This window comes from Lutjanus erythropterus, chromosome 10 (assembly GCF_056507025.1).
Source record: "Lutjanus erythropterus isolate fLutEry1 chromosome 10, fLutEry1.hap2, whole genome shotgun sequence".
NCBI classification, from domain to species: Eukaryota; Metazoa; Chordata; class Actinopteri; order Lutjaniformes; family Lutjanidae; genus Lutjanus; species Lutjanus erythropterus.
This window is the reverse complement of record NC_139326.1, coordinates 16,414,545-16,442,468: the sequence shown is the minus strand read 5'-3', so window position 1 is coordinate 16,442,468 and position 27,924 is coordinate 16,414,545. Positions and strand designations below refer to the sequence as shown.

The 27,924-nt window shown below is 40.6% G+C and overlaps 3 protein-coding genes across 9 annotated transcripts in view; 2 read left to right on the top strand and 1 right to left on the bottom strand.

The window, feature by feature from the left end:
- Positions 1-12,719, top strand: part of camsap1b (calmodulin regulated spectrin-associated protein 1b) — a 30,457-nt gene extending 17,738 nt beyond the window's left edge. For 2 of the 3 annotated variants that reach the window (XM_084728396.1, XM_084728397.1), the window contains 13 exons: positions 380-521; positions 762-901; positions 1,040-1,136; positions 1,838-1,994; positions 2,513-2,598; positions 2,702-2,786; positions 4,232-6,530; positions 7,838-7,974; positions 8,062-8,276; positions 8,979-9,081; positions 9,208-9,320; positions 9,615-9,733; positions 10,398-12,719. In XM_084728396.1, the coding sequence (XP_084584522.1) occupies positions 380-521; positions 762-901; positions 1,040-1,136; positions 1,838-1,994; positions 2,513-2,598; positions 2,702-2,786; positions 4,232-6,530; positions 7,838-7,974; positions 8,062-8,276; positions 8,979-9,081; positions 9,208-9,320; positions 9,615-9,733; positions 10,398-10,694 (3,990 nt within the window). In that variant the 3' untranslated portion in view covers positions 10,695-12,719. The remainder of the gene's footprint in view (positions 1-379; positions 522-761; positions 902-1,039; positions 1,137-1,837; positions 1,995-2,512; positions 2,599-2,701; positions 2,787-4,231; positions 6,531-7,837; positions 7,975-8,061; positions 8,277-8,978; positions 9,082-9,207; positions 9,321-9,614; positions 9,734-10,397) is intronic. The other variant, XM_084728398.1, reaches the window with a different exon arrangement.
- Positions 12,720-13,497: 778 nt separating this feature from the next.
- LOC146320212 (uncharacterized) lies at positions 13,498-20,147 on the top strand. Its single transcript, XM_084729049.1, has 10 exons — positions 13,498-13,555; positions 13,597-13,653; positions 15,326-15,850; positions 15,931-16,101; positions 16,506-16,616; positions 16,700-16,813; positions 17,024-17,122; positions 18,453-18,554; positions 18,633-18,698; positions 18,798-20,147. Exons 1-10 carry the CDS (start codon positions 13,498-13,500, stop codon positions 20,027-20,029), a joined length of 2,535 nt encoding a protein of 844 aa, XP_084585175.1. The 3' UTR covers positions 20,030-20,147.
- Positions 20,148-24,121: 3,974 nt separating this feature from the next.
- kcnt1b (potassium sodium-activated channel subfamily T member 1b) overlaps positions 24,122-27,924 on the bottom strand; it is a 91,459-nt gene continuing 87,656 nt past the window's right edge. For all 5 annotated transcript variants that reach the window (XM_084728393.1, XM_084728391.1, XM_084728395.1 and 2 more), the window contains 2 exons: positions 27,337-27,421; positions 24,122-24,942 (listed from right to left, as the gene is read on the bottom strand). In XM_084728393.1, the coding sequence (XP_084584519.1) occupies positions 24,822-24,942; positions 27,337-27,421 (206 nt within the window). In that variant the 3' untranslated portion in view covers positions 24,122-24,821. The remainder of the gene's footprint in view (positions 24,943-27,336; positions 27,422-27,924) is intronic.

Genomic DNA, 27,924 nt, shown 5'->3' with positions numbered 1-27,924 from the left:
CTCCCTAAACTGCTTGATCATGATGCCACAAGATTTTGTCATTCAGCATAATATTCTTTTGGAAATTTCACTCAACCTGCTGTTCAGTATAAGCTTATATAAAAAACAAACAACTTTTGTTTTGAAATTCCCGGGGAGAACCTTGAGGTGATGCTTAAATTAATAGCCTAGAGCATTAACTGGAGAAGAAAACATCCGAGATCAATATATGCCTTGACTAGTTCAGATGTGAATCTCACAACAGAAGAGATTTGTTGTTGCGTGATACTAGTCACTGCATTTAGGATGTTTTATGATGTGTCATTGGTTGGTAGTGCTGTGGTGGTTGTTTGTGGCTCTTCTTCTCATAAAACCCTCATCCTGTCCCCCTGGTGGTTAGGTACGGTATCGTCGGGAGCATGCTTCAGGCCGTCAGCTGCCCTTCTTCCCACTGCTGGAAGACCTGATGAGGGATGTTTGTGACGGAGCTGCACTGCTCACTGTGGTCCACTGCTACTGCCCTGACCTCATGAAGCTGGAGGGTATGCTGCACTCTTATGCACACGCCCACATTCAGTAGCTATATCTTACTAATTATCAGTTACTCTCGAAGAGCATCAAGCTTTATTTGCCAACACATTGAATTTAATATCCATGTGTGATACTATTTTTGGCACTTGCACATGGCTTACTGTCCCAGTCCAGTCAGTGTGACATTTATAGCCATCAGGTCATTGAGTTGTATCCTGATCTGACCTGCTGCTCTCTGCCCCTGTGATCAGATATTTGCCTGAAGGAAGTGCCCTCCATCGCTGATAGCCTGTACAACATCCAGCTACTCAAAGAGTTTGCCAACGAGTATCTGAATAAAAGTTTCTATCTGACGACGGAGGACATGCTCTACTCGCCACTCGTGCTCAAGGTACAAACACTGGCATACTGTGTTTCAATTCACATTTGTCAGAATTGGCTTAGCCATTCTTGTTGTTTTTTTCTAAGCTTTGTGATCAAGAGTCTTCATTCAAGTCTTTTTAACCTGCTTCTTTTGCTCTCTTTGTAGCACAATGTGATGGTGTTCATTGCTGAACTCTTCTGGTGGTTTGAGACTGTCAAGCCAGAGTTTGTCCAGCCGAGAGATCTCCAAGAGTTCAAAGATGGTAAGTGTTGATTTCTATATGTGATTACTCTCTGGGTACAATATCTTAAAATGATGATGAATCACATTGGTGAAAGACTGATGAATAAGCAGGTTTTAATGTTACACACTGTATAGTATAATTGGACCACATTGTTTAGCATCCTGGAAGTTACTAAAAATATAAACTCACCTTTCAATTGATGCAGTACAGTAGAGGGTGACATGGGAGTGGATTTTCACTCCTGCCCATCCCTCTCCCACACAAACATTCCTGTCCTGTCCCAATGCCAGAAGACTGACTGCTGTCTTATTACGTTCCCATCAGTCCACACACTACATGCAGTGACTGCAACCAGCCACCAAAGCAGACAATGTAGAATGAAAGAGAATTTAAAAAAAAGACAACAGAGAGATTTGCATTATGTTCAAGATAAAGTAAATAGTGTTTAAGCATATTAGAAATGCATATTGTTATATAGAAACTTTTTATTATGGTTCCTGCTCTCATCAACTTTTTTGCTGCCCTGCCCCTAGTCATGTGATAAATGAAATTGACTCTTTCCCTGCAAGATGTGATTGCCAAAAAATGTCAGCCTCTACCATACAAATTAGGAATGAAATGATTACTGGTTTGATGGTAAACCACAGTGAAATTCCTGAATGTTAGTACTACTGTTTTAAATGATGAACACCTTTTTCTTTCTGCTCTCCTCTCCTCAGCTCGAGCCATAGCTCAGCCCAAGAGTGCCCGCCCATCAGTGCCTATCTCCAACGCCACCAAGCGCAGCTTCCTGGCAAGCCCTGGTGTGGCTGATAACCAGAGCAGCCCAGAAGTCTGTAACAGGTACTTCCTGCACCCTGAAGACTCTGACTCCCTGTAAGTCTTCTCTCACTTTCATTCTCATTTCGCCTCATCATGATCCTGTCTCCTAACCAGTTACAGTAGCCCTACAAGGACGGGTAGATATGCAGCAGTGTCTGTCCTTCATTTTCATGTGTCCTCCACCTCTAGCCCTTTGTCTTCCACCTCACCAAATTAAGTAATCATTTGCACAATTTGCACACTGTGTCTGTGTGTGCATTGTTAACACTTGAGTGGGAGACTGAATGTTGAGGTTAACCATCTTAAAGGGTGCACAACTGTCAGTTGGAGGTTTTTCATGCCACTTGTTTGTCTGTTGTCTGTTGGAAAAAATGGCTGTTACTGTGCCTGTGATGAAAGATAACTGAATGTTCTTGTTATGGGGAGATTGTGTTTGGTTGTGTTGTCTTTGGCGTAACCTGTGTACCTGGCTAGACCTGCACAAATTTCTGATAATCTGCTCTGCTAATAGTGTCTGAATGACAGTTACGATTTTGCATACCTGCTAAAAAAAGTGATTTCTTGGCTTTTAGTAAAGGGGGTCCAACCTTTAGTCCTTCCCACCCACTCCTGCCCCTCCGACAGAGGCAACAAAAGCAGCAAGGAGAAGATGGTGCAGGTAAGGAAAATGCTTTTTAGTTTATGTTCTCCTTTCATTATATCATGGTGACGAGCAGCTGCTTTTATACTAATTTATTGCTTGTGTGTGTGTTTCTGGTTAGGTCTCAGAAACCGCTCTAACTCCCTGACTCAGATGGATGGACAACCCAGAGGCTCTGTTGTTGCCTGGCCCGACAAGAGGCAGAGGTACACAAAGTAGTTAAAAATTTAGACAGAGTATATTTTCCAAATGGGCTCTAGTCTAAAACAAATGTTTGTACTTATGTGTTTGGATTGCAAAAAAATGTCAACGCAGATACTGCTGTGAAGGTGAGAGGATGACAGTTTTAAAGAAAAGAGGACTTTTGGCGGGTCATTATGTATTTAAATTGTAGTGGATAATGGTAAATATTCTGGAGTTCCACATTCACTCACATTGGTCTATTTGTCTACTTGCATTAATATCATTAATATGGCAAATTGTGCATATTTGTAGAGCTGCAGTGATTAGTCAATAGATTGATTAGTCAGTCAAAATAAAATGAATTATCAACTGTTATCTGATAATTCATTAACTGTTCAATTCATTTTCAAGTAACAATCTGGAACATTTAATGGTTTCATCATTAATGTGTTGGCAAAACATTAAACAGGTAAACAGGTTAATTGGTAACAGGTAATATTATCATGATTGGTGATGAAAGGAGTATCCTTCAAAGACTTAGTCATTCACAAGCATGGACAGGGAGAAATTCACCACTTCATAAAACACATGATTGTATAACGAATATCATTACATGGGCTCAGGAACACTTTGTTAAACCTTTGCCACTTAACAGTTCGTTTGCAAATGGGTATATTCTGTTTTTATTTACAGTGCCACAGCTTTTTTGGAATCCTAGAGTAATAAATGTGTTATGCTATAGTAATAAAATTTTGGGTTTTTGGAGAGTTGTTCAGACTTAAGAAAACATTTACTGTTGACAACAAGTGCTTTAGGATATTGTAATGGGCATTCTTTTGTACTGTTTTCCAATTTTTCATCATCCAAAAGATTAAAATAGAAAATAATTGACAGATTAATCAGTAATGCAAATAGTCATTATTTGCAGCCAAGGTATGAGGTTTCTACAGCAGTTTTTCTCCAAATTAAAAAATTATACTTTATTTTTAAGAAGAAAGACCAGAAATAGTCTACACATTGAATAGTGCAAGCTCTCCAAATTTTTATGAGGCAATATCTAAAGTATGAACAGGTTCTATATACAAGAAACTGATCCAGTGGAGCTGTTTTTTTTTTTTTTTTTGTTTCTACTATAATATTGCTTGCTTTTCTTCACATTATTCTTTTACAAAGACTTTGATGGTAAAAATAAAACTCACTATCATTATTTTATGTGAAAACTGCTCTTGAACCTTCATACTTTGGCTACATGTGCGACTGTGTCCAGTGGATGGGATGGATTTCTCTGCTTGCTTGTGCCAGATGTGATATGCAGGAAATGTTTTTACTTTTTCAATGAACTAGTAACTCTGTCAGAGTGGTAGACCTTTGGCTTGAACTTTAAGTATGCTGATGAAAGTGCACATATTCCATACATTGTAAGCTGTATGTCATATTGATTTCATTTTCCCACTCTCTCCTTCTGCAGACCGCTGTCCACACTAAGCCCCTTCATGTTTCATTCAGCCACAGATAGCGATGCGGACATGGCTTCTGGTGACAGTGTGAGTCTGGCTCGCTCCATAAGTAAGGACAGCCTGGCGTCCAACGTTGTCAATGTCACACCCAAACACCAGACCTCTGTCCACCAGCCACCACAGGCTGCAGTGCGCAGGGTCAATGGCCATGGCCTCCTGGGAAATGTCAACATTGAGGACGAAGAAGAAACTCTGGCGGCAGTTGCCAGGACTGACGGTTCTGTCGTCCCTAAACGGGTTGACGGGACACAAACATCTGCCACAGTGGGATCCAAACCTTCCACCGAGTCCCAACCTGCACCGGATAGCTTTTACCTAGAACCACTGATGCCTGCCGTGCTCAAACCGGCTAAAGAGAAGTCTGTATGCCTAAACAAGGAGGAGGAGAGTGGTGAGGTGCCCCGCTCTTCAGGGAGGGGCTCTCTCCGCCGAGGAGATGGATCTACGTCGGCTGTTCGTAGGAAAGCTCCCAGCAGCCTGAACCAAACTTTCACCCCTCCGAGTGAGGAGGCAGACTTGTTAGAGGAACTTCCTCAGGATCAGGCAGGTTTCAGGCCCATTGTTACGAGCAGCGTGGACCCCTTGTCCAGAGAGCCTGCCGGGGGTTTCTACCTGCACTCAGATTCTGAAGAACCAAAGTCTGGCCAGGGCCTGGATGATGAGCTTGAGGACCTGGATGAAGAGGAAGAGGACCTGGATGAAGCTGTTACCACTAAGGACCCCAACTGGTCACGGAAAGCCTTTATTGAGGAAAATGAAGAAGAAGAATCAGCCAAACTCCAAGAGGACATGAATGTTAAAGAGCATGAGGACAAAGACATGAATGGAGGCAGTGGTCGCTCAAGCCCCTGTCTCAGCGCTCACTCCCAGACCAGTAGCATGGCTAGTGGCAGCGTGCGCATGACCTCCTTTGCTGAGCGCAAAGCCCAGCAGCAGCGCTTCGGCAGCAACCATGACCTCCGCTCCAGTGCCTCCAGCTCCCAGAGGACCACTCCAGATGGATCAGAGAGCAGTGGGCCCCTGGCCTCCTCTTGGAGGCTCAAAAGAGACCAGAGCCCCTCCTCACCATTGGGAGGATGCTCTCGTTCAGGTGATGGTAGTGGCGGTGCTAACGTATTGGCTTCTGAGCTCGTCCAGCTCCGAATGCAGCTGGAGGAAAAGAGACGTGCCATCGAGCACCAGAAGAAGAAGATGGAGGTGCTGTCTGCAAGGCAGAGGCAGAAGCTGGGAAAGGCGGCCTTCCTCCACATTGTAAAGAAAGGTGGAGGCAAGAGTGACACATTACCTAACCCGTTAAAAGCTGACATCTCTAAAGATGAGCTTGCTGGGGAGAAAGGACCATCAAGTAAAGATGACATGTGTGTGGATGCCCTGAGGGGGGACAAAGAGGTGGAGGGAACCACCCCGCCAGGTGCCTTAGAAGCAGACAAGAAAGGGAACGGCGGCAGCTTCTATCTAGATGACGAGTTGGACCTGAATGAGTGTAGCCGCTCGATCGAACTGCTGAATGATGCCATTGGCAGCATCCAGCAGCAAATGATGCAGCTGTCGCTGCAGCAGGAGATGCTGATGAAACAGAATGTACAGTCCCCCCCTGGTGCAGCTCCTCCTCCTGTTGACAAAAACAGTGATTCTAAAGCAGGGGCGAGCTTTCACTATGTGGAGCACCTCTCCGGCAGCAGCACCGCCCCCACCAGGAAACCTCCCAAGCTGAGCTCGGGCCGGAGCTCCAGGTCCAAACCATCAGAGCTAAAGATCTCCAAGGAGCAGAGCCGGCAGGCCGCCAGGACCCTAACCCCCACTCAGAGTGGCTCAGAGACATTACCACACCCGAGGCAGTCAGCTGGGGGCAGGTCCCCCAGGGCCGAGCAGCCTGACAGTTCCAGAAACCCCACAGCAGGAGAGACAATCGACAGGCCGGGTTCCGGTCACATTCGGAGCGCCACCTTCCGGCTCCGTGATGAAGCAAACCTGCGTCTGCCAACCCGCGTGGACCTGACGGCCGTGGTCACCCCAGAAGTGTCCTTGGACGAGTGCCTGTCCAGCACCATGAGAGAGTCTGAGCTCAACTCTTCAGACGGTTCAGGGAAAGAGAACATCCCATCAGAGGAGGTGCAGCGCAGCAAGGCCCACCTCATCGAGGTCGATCTGTCAGAGCTGAAAGCCCCCGAGGACGAGGAGTCAGCAGAGGACAGAACAACCGACGGAGGTGATGGAGAGCAGAAGTCAGTCATGGGCTTCTTCTTCAAGGTAATGACTTTACATGAAATTGAAATAGTAATTTAATGTATCAAGTTTCTATTACAGCGCTAATTTTATACATCACAGTGGTCCATTGTCTTGCTGTACCCTACTCAAAGTTCTTTCAGTTGAATTGGCTTTGCGCGTTAAGATGTGAAGACTTTCCGTTTTTTTAAGTTCAGTGCACTACAGTAAACTCCTATATCGGCCTACATGAGTGTATTTTACCAGTAAGACTATACAGTCAGAGAAAGTGAAAGTGTCGACACTGTAGAGTATTTCTCTTAGGCTGCACTGTCAGCAGCACCTCACCTGCCCTCTATTTCTATCACTCCTCTCCACTTCCATCAGTTAGTTTTGTGGTTTGTGGTGCTTTTAAAGCTTGGTGTGTAAAGTTTACAGGCTGTCTTGCTGTGTCATTGCTCTGTGTACCATGACACTGTTTAAAAAAAAAAAAAAAAGATGTTTGCCAACCACTCATTTTATCAGGTCTCATCAGTTAACCAACAGCATTTGTCACATGGGTTTTTAATTCCTCTTTGAAATGTTCTCATTTTTGTAGGTTCTGTCTGTTTCGTCCTGTTATAGTAATGCACACTGACAAAAACTGACTGTTAGATTAGAGAGGGTTAATATTATCAATATTGTGATATGAGGCTGGATGTTGTCTTAGATTCTGGATATTGTTATATTATGATATGGCATAAGTGTTGTCTTTTCCTGGTTTTAAATGCTGCTTTACAGTAAAGTGATGTAATTTTCTGAATGTACCAGACTGTCACAGCTGTTCTCTTCTTTGCCTTTACCCACTTAGTCTTTATTATTCACATTACTGATGATTATTTATCAAAAAATGTGCAATTATTTTGTGGAAACACTGATAGTTATTTTCTGTAAGATCATTATATGTTTGCACTATCTGAGACTTTGTTGAATCTGTTGAGAAAATGACATTTTAGAGAGTATGTGTATGTCAAGATACACAGTGTACATCACAACATAGCCAAAAAAAATCAAGATGATATTAATAAGCTGTATCGGCCAGCTCTGCTACTCAGCTTGTAGAGTATCTGACTGAGGCATCTCAAACTGATGATTCAAATCTTCACCTTCAGCGCAAGTAATTAACTGATGAAATACTAGTTAATATGTGGGATTCTATTATTTTTGATAATTATTGATACATCTTTGACATTGTCCTTTTTTTTTAGTAATCTACATAATTTAGTACATGAATATGAGAAACAGAATATGAGAGCCTGATTAAATGCTTTAATACACAACTAATGTTCCAGTGTCATCTTTTCATGTTCAAGGACGAGCAGAAGGCGGAGGATGAGCTTGCTAAGAAGAGAGCAGCATTCTTGCTGAAGCAGCAGAAGAAAGCTGAGGAGGCTCGACTCCGTAAGCAACAACTAGAAGCAGAATCGGAGCTAAAAAGAGACGAAGCTAGGTAACTTGCTTATCCCCATGTCAGCACTTGATTCAGATGTTACCCCCCCCAAAAAAAGCCAAAAATCAGATGTTTGGTTTCTTTCAGACGGAAGGCTGAGGAAGATCGCCTGCGTAAAGAAGAGGAGAAGACGCGGCGAGAGCTGATAAAGCAGGAGTATCTGCGGAGGAAGCAGCAGGAGATGTTTGAGGAACAGGGCCTTGTCAAGCCCAAAACACCCAAACCGAAGCAGAAACACAGACCCAAGTCTGTCTTCAGAGAGGAATCCTCCAGCGATAATTTCTCGAAGGGCTCTTCCACACGTAAGATTGCTACATCACTGGTTTGGCATTTGTCTTTACATGTCTCAGCTTGGTGCGCTTCATTTATTTCTTCAGTCTGAGCTGTGGGGTGCACTGGATCACTGCCAGTTTTATTTTACTTTATGTGTCCTACAGTTATGAATACCACATTAATACCTACATGACTGGGATTAATTTCCTACTTACTTTTAATGTCTTTGGCACCTCTTTGGATTTAATGTGTTAAAATACTGAGTAACACTGATGGTTGTTGAGGATGTTATTCAGTTTCCTTCAGTGTTTTGCAGTGAACCTGGGCCACCTCACCTCAATCAAAGACCACTACTGCTTACATCACATACATTAACACAGAAAATTAACATTTCAGTTAAATAAAATAAACTTTTACAAACAATTTAAACTAAACATTGCACATGAGGAAATATTATCTCATAAGATTGTTAAAAGAAATCATCTTTTAATCTTTCCATTACTTCAAGTTACATGAATTAAGAGAACTATGGTACAACCAACATTCAAGATTTTGGATACATTCAATAATATTATTGTTTTATAGGCATCTAAAATTGAGTATATTCAGTCCAACTTCTCTGAAGTTGGATAAAAGTGGATGAAGTTTTAACTGTGTATGTAGCAGCTGCTTCTGAAGTTACACTGTCATTAAAAAAAAAAAATTGAAAGTGTCTTCTCTGTTTTGTATAGCTGACAACCTGAGCAACGCCCAGTCGGGCTCCAGTCTTTCCCTGGCCTCTGCTGCGACCAACGAGGCTGACAGCGTCAACTCTGGAGGAGCTGGCTCCCAGCGGTAGATAACTCACAAATAGTTTTTTTGGTTTTACTTTAATTGTTGTTTTAATTTGCAGTATTTATAGTAATTTCTGTTTACATGAACTGTTTTCATGTCATCCGTGTTGTTCCTTGTATGTTCCAGCTGTGACTCTGTGGAGTCGTTTCCAGGCAGCCGTAACAACAGTCGGACTGCAGAGAGAGACTGGGACAATGGCTCCACTGCATCCTCCATCACTTCCATGGCTGAATATACTGGTCAGTGCACAATATAAATTAGTTGGAGTCTTAGCAAGCTATTTTCATATATTGCTATGCTAACAGTGACAGAGATCAATATGGCAGGCCTACCTGCAGTATGATACAGTAAACATCAGTGCCACTGTTGAGCTAGCCATAATTTTCAGAACACAATAAATGGGTAGTAGTCACCTGCTGAAGTGGCATAGACTTGTTAGCCGCAGTTAATTTATAGTCCTCTGACTGACTAATTATTTTCTCTCTTATGTGTTGCTTAATTCTAACGTGGTCTAACTGGCTTTTCTTCTTTAGGTCCCAAACTATTCAAGGAGCCCAGTGCCAAGTCGAATAAGCCAATCATCCACAATGCAATCTCCCATTGCTGTCTGGCTGGCAAAGTCAACGAGCCGCAGAAGAACCAGATCCTCGAGGTCTGTTCTTTACCACACATGTGCCTGGTTAATATCTGCTCTGTGGAATTTATTTGATTTACCAGTTTATATAAAGTCACTGTTTTCAAAAAGCTGGTTAAGTTAGCCTGTAGATTTTTCCACTTTTGCTTCTGCTACCATCATTTTATGTCACACATGAAATTCTGAACCACTGCTGTCTTTTCAACATCATTCATTTTTCATGGTACAGATGTAGCAAACTTTATTATTTCTTCTATAAGAGTAAAATCTGCATCATGAGCCCACAGAAAACCTCTGTAGTATTATTTTTCTGTTTCAATGAGACCTCAATACTAAATATATGACAAAATTTAAAATAGATTAAGCATTTCAAATAGTCCCAAATTTAAAAAAATTAAAAATCTAAGCTAAAATCTTTATTTAACTGTTAAACTTTGATTACGTGCCACAGAGAACTGTTCTTGTCAACAACATCACAAACACCAAAAACGAATCGAAGATTTTTCAAACAAAATTATTGGGAGGGGAAAGTGTCTTTTCATGCCAAAAGATTTTTCTGTTTACTCAGATTTGAAAAGCAGCCTTCCACTGACAAACCTGCTACTGTGATAAACCTCAATATTACATCAGCACCATATCAAAAACGTTCTTCTTACTTCCGTTTAATCTCTGTCCCCACCAGGAGTTGGAAAAGTGCGAGTCCAACCACATGATGATCTTATTTCGAGATGGCGGCTGCCAGTTCCGGGCGCTCTACACATACTTCCCTGACACCGAAGAGATCCAGAAGCTGACGGGCACGGGACCCAAAAGCATCAGCAAGAAGATGATCGACAAGCTGTACAAGTACAGCTCGGACCGAAAGCAGTTCACCGTCATCCCCGCCAAGACTGTGTCGGTCAGCGTGGACGCCCTGACCATCCACAACCACCTGTGGCAGGCCAAGAGAAGTGCTGTGCCAAAGAAAAGTGGAAAATAGCAGGCTGGATTTTAAAACGCCCCCTCCATCATCCAAATCATCTGACCCCCATCCCGCTTGTTTCCTGAATAGACTGCATTGACGCCCACAGCCAAGCTCGCCGCAATGGTCAGCCTGGAAACCTGCATGAGAGAGGCCACATTTATGTGGTCGTCTGTAGGTGACCCAAGGCAGGAATAAGGGAAAAGGTATGTGTGTGTATACATGTGGGTGTGTGTGTGTCACAGGTGGTGTGAGGGACTGGTGCTTGCAACAAAAAGAGGAATGCCGGCTGCTTCTTTCTCCCTGTGATCTCAGTGCGATCTGTTCAGGTTTCTTTTGATCCGGCTCCGTTTTTTCTACGACCACGACTAAAGCATGTGGCTTTTTGTTTTTCTCTGTCTCTCTCATATGTGGTGGATGTATTTATTTATTAGTTCAGCACTGTCTTGGTCGAGAGCTCAGCTGCAGCACTAAAGTCCTTCCCTCCGGAAACGCCTCCAATTTCGGACAAAGGGGGCGGGGAGATCGGGTATTCTGTTGCTCTTTTCAGAAACTCCGAAGCAAGGGACCTTTGTACAACCCTTTAGGACTGTCGGACCGCTCCGCCGTCCCGACGAAAAACAACAATCTTCTTCCTGTGTGGACTGTCGAATCTGTCGAATCAGGCTGGCATTACCGATTTTGCCTCACCAGGGATCTCCAAAAAACCTGCTGCTCTGAACTGTCTTCTTCTTTTGTCGCAGGGGAGCTCCTCCTCAGGGCTCCCTCAGACATCCGTTGGCCTTTCACGCATTGTGGTACTATCGTCTATTTATTCAACCGCTTTTTAACTAGACGCTGATCGTGTAGCACTGGATATGTGTATAGCAAAGAAAAAAAAACAAGTTAACGACGGTCATTTTAAATACTTTTATTTGTCAGAACATCCTTTTTCTTGAGGGTGTCAAAAGAGGGTGAATGATAGGTTTTGGTACACAAATGATGCTTTTTTTTTTTTGTTTTAGCTTTTATTTTTTAATTATAATTAAAGCAATGTGGTATAGAGTTTGAGCTGATGTTATGTGTTTTCATCATAACAGGAATTCTCTGATGTTTAGAGCTTAGTTGTGTTTTCTCTTTCCACTGGGCACTCTTGAATTGTCCTGTATAAAGGTGCACTCATGAACACTTGTCGACGGCTTCTGTCATGCAATGTAACTCGCCCCTTCTCCCCCTTCTCCTCTCCTTCTCCCCTCCCTGAGTGTTTTTGTCGGCCTGTCCCATCTTAAACCTCGAGAGCAGCACACACACACTTACACACACACACACACACACACACTCTTGTTGTGAAGAGTGTTTTTGTGCTGCTCCGTAACTGGTTCGAATGACAGTATTTGATATATTCACAAAAGGGTTTGTGTGTGCGGGCGGGCGGGCGGGGGACTGTGGTTCAGTTATGTACCAACATTAAAGAACATTCCTCCAAGGTGTTGACAAACACTGCCACGTCGTCTCTCTCTTTCTCTTTCTCTCTGTCTTTTTTCATCAAAAGTGCTTTTTTGGAAACCGTTTGTTGGCCTCGAGAACAACCAGAAGTGTTGCACGAGCACTTTACTTTCTGTTTGTTGGGGAATTTTACTTTCTGAACGGGCATAAAAACTGAGAACTAATCGATAACACTGCTGTTGTGCGCTCCGTAAATTGTGAAAACTAAACCAAACGCTAAGATTAAATACTGACATGTAAAAGCTGAAGGGCCTCCGCTGATATGATACTACTGCTGTCTCCAAAAACAACAGAATACTTGATTTCATTTGCTGCATTTTGATTTGTTTTTGGGGGCATTTGGGTGGGGAAGGTGGCAGATCTTTATTTGTATGTGAGTGTATTTTTATGTTCACTAAAAAGATTGTATTGGCATTTGGTCACCATTTTTGTTACACTAGTGTACTTTTCATCCTTGTTGATTTTATCTTTGGTCCCATGCCATCTATTTATTTTAAAAATGGAAGCACTGAACGGAATAAATTTTCAAGTGAATAAAAGTCACATTTTTCATTTTTATTCTTTTCTCATGGCTTGATTTTGTCCATTTGTGAGACTCACTGTTTGTTTGTTTTTTTGCTAGTTTTAAGACACCACACCGATGTAAATTGTTGCACAACAGCTCACAGACTTCAGTAATGCACAACAGCACATTAGGGCCATTGTGGGTTTAAAAAACTGGGGACTGGGGGAGCGAGGTAATACTACGAGTGAAGGCTCTGATATTGAAGTTGTAAATATACAAGGAAAAAACCCAACAAATTTTTTTTTTCAAGTTTTTTAATGTTTTTTTTTTTTTTTTTATAGATTCCTAAATTAGTGGGGAAAACTCCTATAATCTCAGAGATTGGCTGTTTCTTTTTATTGTAAATATTGTGACTTTTATTTCTTGTAAATTCACCAATTTTTCCAGGTTTTTACACAAGTTTTTTGCTGTGATAACCACCTCCAGGCTCTCTATTTAGTTATTTTTTTAAACCTACAATGGCCTAATACACTGTCATATAAATGTAGTTTTCTTTGTTTTTTCACTTTTTTCTCAAAATGTGATGCCACATCTTTTCACTGTGATGTTTAATGTTCTTCAGATTTACATGTTAGAACTAATATTACAGGCTTGTGTGAATCCTCTCAAAGCAAAAGAGCAAAATGTGTCATCCATCATGACACTGGGTTTCTAATTTAAGCAATCTAAGTAGTCAAAACATCTTCAGGCCTCCCCTGGTGCTAACTGACTCACACTCTACCAGCCAACTGGAACAGCGGCTTCAGCGCCTTCATGCGAGCACTCATAACCATGGCAAACTGTGATCTGCCATGGCAACTGTGTTTCCTCTTCACACCTGCTGGTTCAGGTGATCATGAGACCCTCAAACTTGGTAAACTCTCACTCCAGGTGGAGTTCAAGTTGTAGACCTGCGTCCTGTGCCAATCAGCTCAGTCATCATGAAGAGTAAGTGCATGTTTTTCATGTTCAAACACTGAAATGTAGGAAACAATGAAATGCTGAAGCTAACCTGATTCTTCTGTATCTCCGCAGTCGTTGACGTTCTTGCTTTGTTGCTGTTTAATGTGCATTTGAGCACAGTTAGCGCATATTGTTCCGAAGAGGGAAACACTTTATTCTGCGTCAGCATACCCACAGGTGAGGACTTAAGTTTGATTTAAAATGTTTGAAATTCTACTTATAGTGGATCATTAAAGACAGATGATTAACCTTTAATTAAATGTCTTCCTTACCACAGCTTTATAAAAAAAATGCAATGCAATTAGCTTTATACTTTTTAAACCTCAGTTTACATTATCTTGAAAAATGTAAAACAAAAATCTTTAATTGCAGATTAAAATTATTATATTTATTATAATTATTAGACAAGATAAACTTTTATTTCATCTCCAGTGGGGAGGTAAGTATAGAAAGAGACATAAATAATTGAGGTTTGTAAAACTGAAATGAAAAGAGAAAAAAATAGAAACTATGCAAGAGCATTTTGAAAAAAAAAAAGGTAAAGTGACGGTGGTGTGATTAGTAGCAGCAGAGTCAACAAGTGCGTCTAACAGGAAAACCAGACTAATATATGAAATGATGGAACAATAAAACCTAGATTTTGTCTTTATTATTATGAAATGTAATACAAGTATAATATCAAACAGTGGTCTGACCTCCACTAGGAGTCGCCAAAGCTGCATGGAAGGTTGCTAAAAAATAATAATATTAGTAATGAGGTAGGTATGTCTCAACATAATTGCTATGAAGAAAACTATAAATAAATAAATATAATAAAATTATTTTTAAAACTCATATTATTTTAAGATAGAAACTCAACATGTACTTCATAAAAGATACTGTGCATGAAAAAGATCTTGCTTAATACAGGTTCTAAGAAGAAAATTTGCACTTTACACACCTGTGATCTATAATTCTCACAATATCTTTTACCTGATGGCATCTGCCCTTCAATCAGTGATTTCAGCTGATATAATGCGGCACAGATGAGAGTTTTAGTGTCTTCTGATGATCAAAACTTTTGTTGACCTCCATGGTTTCAAAACTGAAGCGTTTCTGAACATGTTTATCGCTCATGAATGTAGTCAGAAAATGTTTGCAGCCACTAGATGGCAGCAGACCTTGAAATTGCTCAAGAAAAAACCTGAGTGAATCCTGAAAATGTGCTTATATAGGTCACTCATATTACAGAGAGAGAGAGAGACTGAGGTTCCCTTTTACGTCTGAATTGTTACTGCAGGTATTTTATTCTCTAATTGGCAAGTTTATTAGTAAAGCAACAGTTGGACAAAAGGCTATTCAAAGTGTTTTTAGGGGCACAGAAATACATTTAAAATAAGATGTTCAGAAAATTCAATTTGCATTTAAAGTACAATAACTATTTATCTGCTTGTTTTTGCCTTTTGTTTTTAAAGGTTAAAGAAATTGCATCTGTTAGAATGAATATAATGTAATAAAAGTGGTCTAAACATGAGAACAGTCAAAAACAGAAGCTCTGGTCAGAGAGTATGATTTGAAAGCAGCTGTAATGTGAACTGCTTCAGTTCCGGTTGAATTGTTTAATCTCAGGTTTCATATCCATCGACACCTGAATGTAATTATAATTATGTTCTCCTAGCTTTCCCACCCGGTTCTCTGACTCTGTTGCTGGCTGTGACGGATGTCGGGGAGATAAACTCCACTGTGTTACGCAGCGATGACCTTGCCTCCTTCAGTAGGCTCAGCATCAACAGTGCTGGTGTCACAAGGATTGCTGAAGGGGCCTTCAGTTCTTTCCACAACCTCACAAGTCTCAGTCTGAACCAGAATTCGCTGACAGAGATCAACTCAAACTGGTTCAGTCGGCCTGAGATCCTGAATGATGTCACCATGACAGAAAACCAGATAGAAGCTCTGAATGAGTCGATGCTCAGCAGACTCACCGGCCTCACAATGCTTAGTCTGAACAAAAACAGGATCAGAAGTATTGATCCAAATAGTTTCAGCTCCCTGACCACGTTGGCCAAGTTGGACTTGTCTGACAACCAGCTGACATGGCTGCCACCTCAGGTCTTCAGGTCTCTCAGGTCCACCAGGATCGCGCTTGGCGGGAACCCCTGGGACTGTTCCTGTGAAGCTGAAGACTTTGTTGACTCCTTTAAAGGTTTGTGAAAGACGAGACAAATAAAAAGTCATGAGTATTTTACAGATGTTTAGAAACCCTAAAGCTGCTTCTCTCCTCAGATCTACAGAGCAGATCTCTGCTGGACAGACCGCTGCAGGTGACCTGTGCGAGTCCTCCACCCCTGAGGGGTCGACCTGTGTGGAACGTGTCGGTGTGTGTGACATCACCTCCAACAAGACCGCTGTCAGCGACACCACCTGATACCATCACAACAGCCCCACCATCCACTGGTACAAATGGTTTGTATTTTGATTTTTGACATTATTCATCAGTACAATCAGGATATTTTAACCTTTTGATGTCCAATGGCAACACCCATTGTTACAATTGTGATTTATATATCACTTTTTATATATATATATATATACTTTTCTCGTTTCTAACTTCCTGTGAGGAAGAGGACTGAAAACCCATGCTACTTAGAGACACTGTGACATCTAGTGGATTTTTTTAGCATAACATACTTTGAACCAAGTGGTAGAGATATCTCCATTCAGTTGAAATAAGCTCAAGACATTTTTTTTTTATTTGTGACTCAAAATGGGCTCTAACAAACAGCAGAGCAGAACTTCAAAGGGGTAAAAACTCCTTATATAAATCATTTGTGCTTAGTATCTCTGTTGTTCCCCAGAAGTTGTGACATCGCCTCCATCACATCTGACTTCAGAGACAGAAACAGACAGACAGACAGAGACAGAAACCTCAGTCCGTCCCAAACCCTCTGATGCCCCTTCTTCACACACTGGTACATGCGGCTCTCATTAATGTTTAAAATTACTTTAAAAGTTACATTACATTTGTACTCAGTATCTCTGTTGTTTTTTATAGCTACGCCTCCAGCATGGTCAACATCAGAGACAAAAACCTCCGTCCAACCAAAACCTACTGATATCCTCACAACTGTCCTACCTTCTACCGGCACATCTGGTTATTCTTCTCTCAGTTTGTTTTCATATTTGAAATTATTCATCATTAAAATCAGGCAGTGGCACAGATCCTATTACAACTAACCTGTGATTAAATATTTGACATAGTCTTATTAATTGGCCCGGGACTCTGGGATTTAATCCCAGGCATTCAGGGTATTTTCAATCCTTGCATAAATAATTTTGTTGTATAATTTACGCTTAGTGTCACTGTTGTTTTCTGTAGCTACGTCTCCAGCACGGCTGACATCAGACACACAAACCTCCGTCCAACCCGAACCCACTGACACCCTCACAACGACCACTGCACCTGCTTCACACGCCGGTACATCTGGTTCTTCTCGTCTCCGTTTAGAATGATTTGCCACCAGAATCGGACTATTAGGAGAGATTATTAGAGACAAACTTTATGTTGATCTCTGCACTCTTTGGCTCAAAGTCCCTGTTTCTTAACATGTTCAGTTTTGTTTCACACATCATATATTTTATTTATGTCTAATATCATTAAACCTTTGTTAATAAGGTGCTTGTTTGTGAAACCACAAACTTTAGGTCATGATTTTTGACATGTTAAAACTGTTCACAATGAGAGTAATGAACTGCACAAAATATGACTCTTATCTCAAAATAACTGTTTCTTTCTCAAAACATTTCAGCTTATTCTTGAGATCTCATTTTATTTTTCTTCTGGCCCTAAAATAAGAATATTGACATTGCCAAAAATTATCCAACAGTTAACATTAAACAATTTTCCAATACATTTAACAATTAAATGTGTTGGAAATTTAGGCCTGTGGCAGAGAAATAAATACTTATTTGTGGATAGCACCACCATGTGGTCATTTCTAGATCATCCAGTCCAGCAGCCAAATTTAGTTTTTATTTTGGATTCAGGATAAATATGTCAGTGGAGGTCCTCCTTGGTTTAGAAAAAAAATGAAATAAATAAAATTTAGTGTAAGGCCTACTGATGGGGTTAAAACCTGAAGATCTGATAATAAAGATGTAATATTCTCCTCTTTTCATAATATTTGATGAAAAAAGATAAATATATAATATTTCTTTTCTTCTCATACTCGCTTTTAAATGTGCTTCTGGTCAACAAATTTTATTGATCACATAACAACTAAAAAAAACCAAACAAACATGGGACCAATAACCACTAATGCAAACTGATCAGAATTTTATTGGAGCACATTGAGTGAGCTTCAGCTGTGGATTAATTAATATTAATTCTGTAATAAGAGTTAAATTTACTCTTACTTTTGTTTTGAAGTATGGATGTGAAAAAGTTCTCAAATTGCATCCATAAAGGTCTTAAAAAGTCTTAAATTAACCTGTTTAAACCTGCAGAAACTCTGTTAGACACACTTTCTGTTTGTCAGGTACTTTAAGGCTAATCATGTTTGACATAAACTACCTCAACACCAAAAGCACTTTTAAAAAAAAACAAACTAAATTTAGGTGGTTGCTATACACTTCTGCTCTGAGTCATCCTGAAAGCTTGATGATATTTCACCTGCAGATGGCGCCACAGCAGCATGATCAGTTTAACCAGAACTCACTGGTCATCAGTCTGAATCAGATTAATCATTTAGTCTATAAATGACTCGTGCATCGTTCCATCCCTTTGGTTTGTGTGTTGTTTCCTTTAGAAACTCACGTGATGTCACCTCCATCAGTGACAGAGACCTCTGTCCATCCTAAACCTTCTGACCTGCCCATATATTCTGTATCTACATCCACTGGAATGACTGGTAGGCCTGCTTCCTCTCATTTTTTTGGTAGTTTAACCTCATATAATTTGTGCATCACATCTCATTTATTCCTTCTAGAAACTTGTACGACACCACAGCCATTGTCTGACACAAGTATGGCCTGCACACTCGTCATTGTGATCGGTATGTTTAGTTTTTCTTTTTGTTTTTGTTTGATTGTACTGGAAAATATCATCAGATGCTTTAAAATGATTTTATCTCTCACATCTTGCTCCTCTGCAGTGGTCCTGTCTGTGCTGCTGTCTGTGGTGTGTTTCCTGGTTGTATTTCATCGCAGGAAACGTAACAGCAAAACTGTGATGCCTGGATGTCCAAAAGAAAACGGAAATGAGTCGAGAGAAGAAGACAGCAGCAGCAGATTGAGTCACGCTCAGGCTCCAGGATGCTCTGAGATAAGACAAAACAATCAGTGGGACTCCGAGACGAGACGGATGAGATCCTTTAATGGAGTCAGAGCGAAGTCAGCTGATGCCGTTCTCTTCACGTCTCCTTTTTGTGCACCTGTGAGAAATCAGGTGACTTTAGAGACTGAGACAGAGGCTCAGTCAAAAGACCGATCTGAAGGAAAGCAGAAACAGGGAAGTGAACCTGAAGATGAGACAGAAAATCTAACAAAGAGCACTGATGTAAATGCTAAGCAAGGAGAACCCCGCTGTGTTTCTATCAACACTGACACTGTGCCTTATCTGAGCATCGGTACAAACCAGAGTAAAGCTGATGATTTCAACAAACAGTCCACGGAAAGTCCAGAACAAAGATTAATGACAAGGAAATTGAGGGGTAGGATCTCCACCTGGCCTCCAACTGCACTTCAGTGGCAGAAAAGATGTGAAATGATGGAGAAGGGGGAGGAGGAGGAGGGCTCTGATGTCTTCACCATTTGGACACCAGAGTTTCCAGGTGAGGTGAAGAAAGAGTTCAGCAAAATGGAGCATCCCTCTGCGTCTGACCAGGACAAAAAGGATGAGGAGACTGAGAGAAATCAAATAGAGGATCCTCTGAAAATAAATGTGGGACACTCCTCAAAACCAAATGACATGACCACTTCTGTCAATGAGGCTCATGTCTCCGCTGACAGGAAGCAAGGGGAACAGCTTAAGGAGGAGGAGGTGAACCAGGACCCAGCCACTGTGAAACAGACAATCAGTGAAACTCAGATTCTGAATCAGGAAAAATTTGGTCCAAAAAAACACCTGACACCTGCAGAAGGTCCTGCAGAAAAGAACACCACCAAGTCGGAACCAAAGCGAGCTGTGACCAGCAGACAGAGGCCAGACAACAGAAGCACTCAGAGCTCAAAGCCTCCCTCTGGTGGCGCCTCGCCGGATGATGAAACGCTGCTGTCCGGCAACGACTACGCCTTCATGGACCTGCTGCATGAAGTGGCGCAGAACAACGGCCGCTGGACCAGAGACAGATGGAGGCAGATACACGCCAACAGGCAGCGGCGTTAAACAGAGGTACTGAAGGAGCTTAGAGAGGGACTTACAGTTTAAATATCACAACATATAATACTGTAGTTAAAGTCTTTGTGTAAGATATAGTCACCACTTAAAGGAACTGTTTGACATTCTGGGAAATAACCTACAATTAAGAGCAAAGATGTGCAGAAGGGCGGGTCAGGGTGTCTACATGTATCAGCAAGTTAAATCTAACACTTCCTCTGACTTTACCACCATTTAATAACTGGTTGAGTTAGATGACTGCAGACAGTCTGAAGTCATAATGAAATGTAGTCATATCCTCTGGTTAGTTATCTGGCTAACATATGGAGCAGCGTTAGGATGTTTTTATTTAATCAGGTTAGAGAAACAGCCCCTCAAAATGTCTGAGTGTCCCTGCTTATGAGGCTGGTATCATTTTAACTCTAAAACTAAACTAAAAACTAAAATGTGTGGAAAAACATTTTAGTTAAGAAAAAATAAATAAAATAAACGTATGCAGCAAATGTCTTGAGGAGGAGGAGGCACTGAGGTATCCAGTATGTTTATACTTAATTTATTCTTAACTCCTTTAATCTTGCCCCTGACAAATACCCCCTCATTATTATAAGAAAACTAAAACCAATAAAAACTAAATTTGTTTAAACAATAAAAACAAGTATAAACACTCAGGAAATTAAGTGAAACTAAGCAGGATTTTAAACAAACAAACAAACAAACAAAAATAAATAAATAAAAATAAATAAATTAATTAAAAAAAAAGTAAAAATACAGAACTATAATATCTGGGGCATTTGCAAGAAACCAGTTAATAAAAAGAGCAGTTTACACTTGTGCAGCTGAGATATCCTGACTTATAGTCTCTAGTTCTGGTTAACCTCCAAAAACACTGAAATTTGAAGGCAGAATTTCTGGTGTTTTCATCTTAAATAATTCCATTGTTAATGTGTTTCAATTGTATTTTTGTTTTAAGGTACCAAACTGTAGAATCTGTCAAATTTGAAGCTACATTTTACACTGTAAAACATTAAACATATTACTGCAAAGCTGCATTTTAAAACCACATGTAATTTTTACATTTATGCTTTTGTTTGGATGAAACAAATGAGAAACAATAATTTATTACAAAGCTTTAGAGGTGCTGGTCCTCATACAGATAAGCGTATTTGCCAAAATATCAAACAATCTTAACGTCAACCCTAAAGAAAATTATTTAAACTTTGTGACACTTAAATTATGAGACAGTCAACACTTAACGGTGCGTGAATAATAGCAGTCTAATGAAATGAAAACTGATTAAATAGCCACACATTTATCTACAAGTAATAACTGTCATATTCAAGTTATCATTTGAGGAATAGAGATGAAATAAAAAGTCTTTTCATAGATTTTCTCTGGCTGCATGCAGCATTTATTTGTTCATATTTTATATGTCGAGAAGTACACTTGCTTCTCATAAGAAATAGTACAAAATGGATCAACCCCTTTTTGACAGTGACTTAAAAACATAAAAGTGGAGGTAAACATGATACGTAGGCTTCTGATAACACCTAGACAACATGCATGTTCCATTCATATAAATACACAGTATCAAATAATGGCTCCAACTTGCAAGCAGTTGACTTGATTATGGGTTTTCTCTAACAATGGGACATCACACTAAATGTCCTGCTAAATGTACAAAAATTATCGTTCTTGGCAAGCTTGTATATCAAAACATGCTTTTAAGTGTTTACATGCCCCTTGTGGTACTGTAAGTATGGACAGTGGACGATCTGGAGCGTGATTTTATAGAAGTGAGGACCTTGGACGATGTGACATGAATGGATCTGAGCACTATCCCCCATTGTGGTCGCTCATGCTTCCACTCCTAAACTCTCCTGCCCTGTAAACTGACACTTCTGAGGGGCTAAAGATCAACGATACATCTCAATGGGAATCTTTGCAAAATTCATACACTGTTAAACATAAAAAAAAAGCTTAATGCTGATTCCTCAAAACAACAAACAAAAGATCTTCAAGATAAAACAATTAATCTGAGATTACCTCATCTTCATTACTTCATATTTCTTTGACAGACAAGAATGGCACTCAATAAAATAAGCTTTTCAGACATTGTTAAGGTAAATCAAAACAAAATACATTGACATGTTACTGCACATCTGACTGTCCTTGCTTCACAGGAATGATTGAATACTGTCCACCGTGTTGTACAGATTCAGATTAAAGGGTCATGCTGTAATGCTCTAGACATCCCCGCAGAGCTTAGTGCAAAAATAGTTCAAGTCCTCTTTCACTTTTATCACACAGAAGAGATCGAAACAAAAGAACAAAGTGGCAAACAATGATATATAAAGTTACTATTTACAGTGATTGAACAAAACATACTGCTGAGGAGAAGTGATAAAAATCAAATACTGCATACTGACACTGCTGTATACACAAGGTGTGGCCTGTACAATTTAGAGAGGAGAGCACTTCATTTTCAGCTCAAGTACGTTCAAAGTAAAGACGTGACTGTCGCTGCCTGTGCAAAATGATTCTGACAACAGGTGTACTGCAACTCAGTAAAGATTTCTGAGACTAAAGGATCACAATAACCTTAAACTTCAAATTAATTAAAGTTAACAAGATTAAATTAATAAAAAAACACCAGAGCCTGATTTGAGGTTGATATTTGATTAAAAGAAGTTTGAAATTGATACACTGACCAATAAAATTTTTTTAACATACATTCCTTACAAGGATAGCTTCAAGTAATAGTTCAAACAATTGGAATATACTTATTCACTTCTTTTTTCGGGGAATTCGATGATAAGCTTGGTAGCACTCTCATGTTTGTCAACTGTGAAGCCACAGCCAGGAGACACTTAGCTTAGCATAAACACGGCAGCATCTGTTAAAGCTGCAGTGTGTGGTTTATTTTTGGCGTCAAAAATTCTTTAATAATATTTAGCATAAGTCTTTGCAAAAAAATAGACTTCTGTTCCTCCTCTTGGTTCTGTTTTCAGGCTTTGGAAAAACTAGCATGTAATGGGATACTTTGGTCAATCGCAGGACGGTGCAGTACCAGATTGCATGAGTGTAGGTGACTTGACAACCTGGGATTGAGACTCAACAATCAGCTACCTTTCTCTAGAATTGCTTACTGCATCTTTAAATTCAATAACACTTAAATCCATGTGAAAGCACAAGTGTAACAATGACAATTCATGTTAGGTTTATATTAAACAAACAAGATATAACATTTTAATTTCAGCTGCAAGCTTTAAAAGTGTTGCTAGCTTATTTTCTATCTGCTTTGATTATCTTAGCCTTTATGCTAAGATAAGCTAATTGCCTACTGGCTCGAGTTTCATATTAATTTGGAATCAAGCTTCCCATCCAACTGTCAGCAAAATAGTGAATAATTAGATTTGCGTCAGACTATTCCTTTAAATCTGGTTACTGAAGAGTAGTGACAAATAAGTACTAAGTAAGACATTTTATGCTGAAAAACAAATGTGTCAAAAACATACAACTATAAATAAAAACTAGAAACAACACAAAACAAGATTATTTTTATGTTTAGAAGCCGAATTAAGAAAAGACTGATATATAAGACATAAGAGAATTTTACTTAAAGTATGCACATTAGTTTTTAGTAGTTAGAATAGCCACCACCATTTCATCTTTTATACTAATTTAACCCTAATTTACTGATACTTTCTGAACAGAAATGTTTTATGTATTGATTGACACATCTTTGATAAGCTAAAAATTAGATGATAACATTGGTCAGGCTCTAAAATCAAAAAGAAATAACACTGATATCATAAAACAGACGCAAAAACAAATGCAAAACAGCAGATAGTGTACAATTCAGTTGAAAGATATTTACAAAGCAATAGAGTAAACAAAAGAATGGCACATGGAATGTAGCTGACATGATTTAGGACACATAAAATAATGAAATAAATTAACAATATTCACTCTTTTACAATAACCACAATAAAAATCAGTGTCCAAAACAACACAACAAAGAGAAAAATTCAGATTATTCTAATATGGCCGATAAAAGTGCCACTACAGTGTGCATATTCACAGATGACAGTTTGTCGTAAAAAAGTTTGTGCTCATAAAGAAAATGAAAATCCTGTCTGATAGAAAGAGACAAAAAAACAAACAAAACATTTGTAATAAATTAAGAAAAGTGCACATGTACTGTAATTTTATGGTAAATGCTTGAATCGCTACAAATCCATAGCATTTATTTGTAGAAAACATGTTAAGATGCGGAGGAGGGTGTAGTTGCCCCGAGGTTCAGTTCTTTGTGAATTTAGGTAGAAACAGGCGTGGATTGTGTCACGAGGGCAACTTCACCCCTGAGTGAAATGATGATTTGATATCCTGTACAGTATGTGCAAAAAAAAACCTCCTCTGACTGACAACATCGATCACATCTCTCAGTCCTTTGGTTGGAGGGACGGGGCTGTTTCCAGTGCTTGGTTTTCAGTTTCAGATTGTTTTGCGTGGGCGGCGTGTGTTGGTACAGTAGGTGTGCGAAGGGGAGTCGGGGTCGATGATGAGGCACTCGTCATGCATCCTCCTGTAGCAGCTCAGTGGGAAAACAGCAGCTTTCTCTCTCTCTCTCAGGGCCGTCTTTTAAAGTGTTGATTATTTCTGAGGCTGAGAGACACATAATGCACATTCACTATGGACTGCTGTTCTTGGCCCTCGGCAAGCATTCATCTGCGCGAGACAAACGAGCTTGATCGGCCCAGGCGGGACGTTAAGGGTCAGGGTGTTGAGGACCGAGGGGGTTTCAGAGGTGAGTCTCATCCCTCGTCTCTGTGCCAAACTCCTGCTGGTTCCTGGGGCTCCGGGCCTGTCCCACCTGCGAGTCCTCTGGCATGTGTGCCAGCGGGTCGGATCGGATTATGTACCTGTAAAGACAAAAATCAACATTATCGGCCAGGATGGACCAGCAACTGAACAAGGTGAAGGTTTGCTTTATATCCTAAAATCTAGATTACAGAGACAAAAAATCAAAAATACATATTTGTCCTCTTGCGTCTAGTGGCCATTTCTGTCTAGATTACATTTGGCTGTAGAGATGCTTGCCCTCTCTTGATTATAATGGACTTAGATGGCTTCATGAGCTGGAAGTCACAGACCTTGTTGTGAGCAGTTTCATGTAGGAACTACTTTTTTTTTTTTTTTAAACCGAACTACACTACCACTATCACAAGCACAAGCCTCTCTTCCATGAGTAGATGCATGCTTCCCTCTGTGCAGTGATAGGGTTGGCAGGTATATTTCTTTGTAAATGAGAATAAGAGGATTGCTTCTGTGTCAGCGGGAGTCGCTGGGGGTACGGCTCATCTGTTGCTTATGCTTAGTCATGAAACAGCTGTTCAGACTATCAGGCCTTCTTGGTGTCCTGGAAAGGATGCCATTTGGGAACTCCATAGTTTTTTAACGTTAATGTGGGCAATGACGGAGAAACCTGGAGGACGGTGATTGGGAGGAACTGTCTGATCTGAACCAAAGTGGTGTCATGTTATTGGACTTCTGTGCTTGTCGTGTATGGGCCATAACACCATGTTCAGACATAAGGTGGTTAAGATAAGTGCAGTTAGTACTAGAACACCTTAGGCCAAAGGTCAATGTTCAACTTTGTGGTCGTATCACTAGACCTGCAGCTGTATGTCTTGGACAGTCGGGCAAAGTGAGGAGCAGAGCTGTCAACTGATCACCAGCTGGTGGTGAGTTGGATCAGATGGCAGGAGAGGCTGCCGGACAGACCGGGTAAATCCAAACTTGTCGTACGAGTGAACTGGGAACTAGTGGAGGACCCTGTCCATGAGTCTTCAATGCTTGTGCATCCCAAGGGGACGCTGCTGACATGGAATCTGAGTGGGCCTTGGTTAAAGCTGCTATTGCAGAGGTAGCCATTAGGAGCTGTGGTCAGGAAGTCATTGGGACGTGTCATGACAACAACCTGAAAGAAGCTGTTAAACTGAAGAAGAAGGCCTTTCAGGTTTGGTTGGCCCAGAAAGTTAAAGTTCTTCTCCTTACTGTGTTTTGTGGACTTGGAGAAGGCATACAAGCGTGTCCCCTGGGGAATCCTGTGTGGGTTCTGGGGCTGTTCCTACAAGCCATCTAGTCCTTGTATATGAGTTTTGCTTGTATCCTCACTAAGTCAAGCCAAACACATTCTCAGTGGATGTTGGACTGCATCAAGGTTGCCCCTGGTCTCCAATCCTGTTTGCATATTCATGGACAGGATCTCAAGGTGCAGCCATGGTGAGGAGTCTATCTGGTTTGGGTACCTCAGAACTGCATCTTTGCTGTTGGCAAATGGTGTGGTTCCTGACCTTAAGCATGCAGGCAGTTTGCAAGTGTAAAGCGGCCGGGCTGAGAGTCAGCACCTCCATGTCTGAGGCCATGGTTCTCTGCTGGAAAATGGTGAATCGCTCCCTCCAGATCGGGAGTGGGGAGTATCTCAGGGTCTTTTTCACATGTGACGGTAAGATGGAGGTCAGACATGTGGAGGGAGTTCAGAGTGGAGCTGCTTCTCCTTTGCATCAAAAGGAGTCAGCTGAGGTGGTTCAGGCATCTGAATAGGATGTCTCTTGGGTGACTTCCTTTTGAGGTTTTCCAGGCACATCCAGCGGGGTGGAGTTCCTGGTGTAGACCCAGAACTTGTGGGAGGAATTCAATATCCCATCTGACCTGGGAACACCTTGGGTTCCCCTAGGAGGAGCTGGAAAGTGTTGCTGGAGAGAGTGGGATGTCAGGAATACCCCACTGAGCCTGCTGTTACTGTCATCCAACTCCAGATGAGTCAAAGAAAATGAATGGATGGATGGATGGACTTTGGATAGGGAAAGAATCAGGGAGTGAAGGGCAGTAATAGATTACTATGATATTGCATGAAAATAGACGCAGTCCCCCTCTGTGTCACAGGAAAATAAGTTGTTCTGAATTGAAGGCAATAAGTTGATGTTTAAAATAAACTGCTGCATGCTTTTATCTTGAAATATTAAGTTGAATTTTATCCTGTCAAGACAATGTAATTCTACATTTGCATCAGATACTGTGTATATGTGGCGATAATGATAAACTGACTTTTGCTCTACAAGTAAAACATTTTTTTTCTTTTTCTTTTGTTTGCTGCTAACATCAGTCAGAAGATACCCTATAGTATAGCTCAACTGCGCTTCCAAATATGTTCTCAAATAGCTGAAAATGAAGTAAAACAAAATAGCAATTCAGTCTACTGGACATTATTGGTAAAGAAAAAGCGGAGTGTATCCTTTGCTCTTGGTTCTTACACAATGTCGTTGAGCTCCAGCATAGTGTCGGGAGGAGGATTGATGAGGACGTAGGACAATGTGTTCTGGTGGTCGTTCATCTCGTCTGGAAAAAGAGACAGAAGAGACCTTCAGAACTACTCTGGAGCCCTCCCTCGTCTTCCCCCCATTATACAGTACATCAGCCAGGAAATGAGCCCTCTATCCACTGAAAATATGAGCCTCCCTCGTTTTCAACCTTTCAGCAAACACAAAAGGTAAAGTAGCCCACGTATCAGAGCAAGTGAAAGGGAAAGTCTGAGACAAATACTGTGGGGATGCCCTTTTCCTAGTCTGGCTGTTAACCAAAGAGATGCTTGTTACAACTGTTAACAATTAGTAATCTATACCAGCAGAGGAATACATACATCAACCTGACAATACAGTTTTTAATGGAAATAAAAAGGTGAATTTCCAAATAAATGTAGCATTTCATTCTGAACAGGACATTTTACAGCCAGTGCTCTCTGCTAGACAAACTTTGTGATGGCGACAGTTCAACTGACATATACAACAAAATTATTTATTATTTTTACCATTTATTTTGGTACTAAACAATTTTCATTTTAA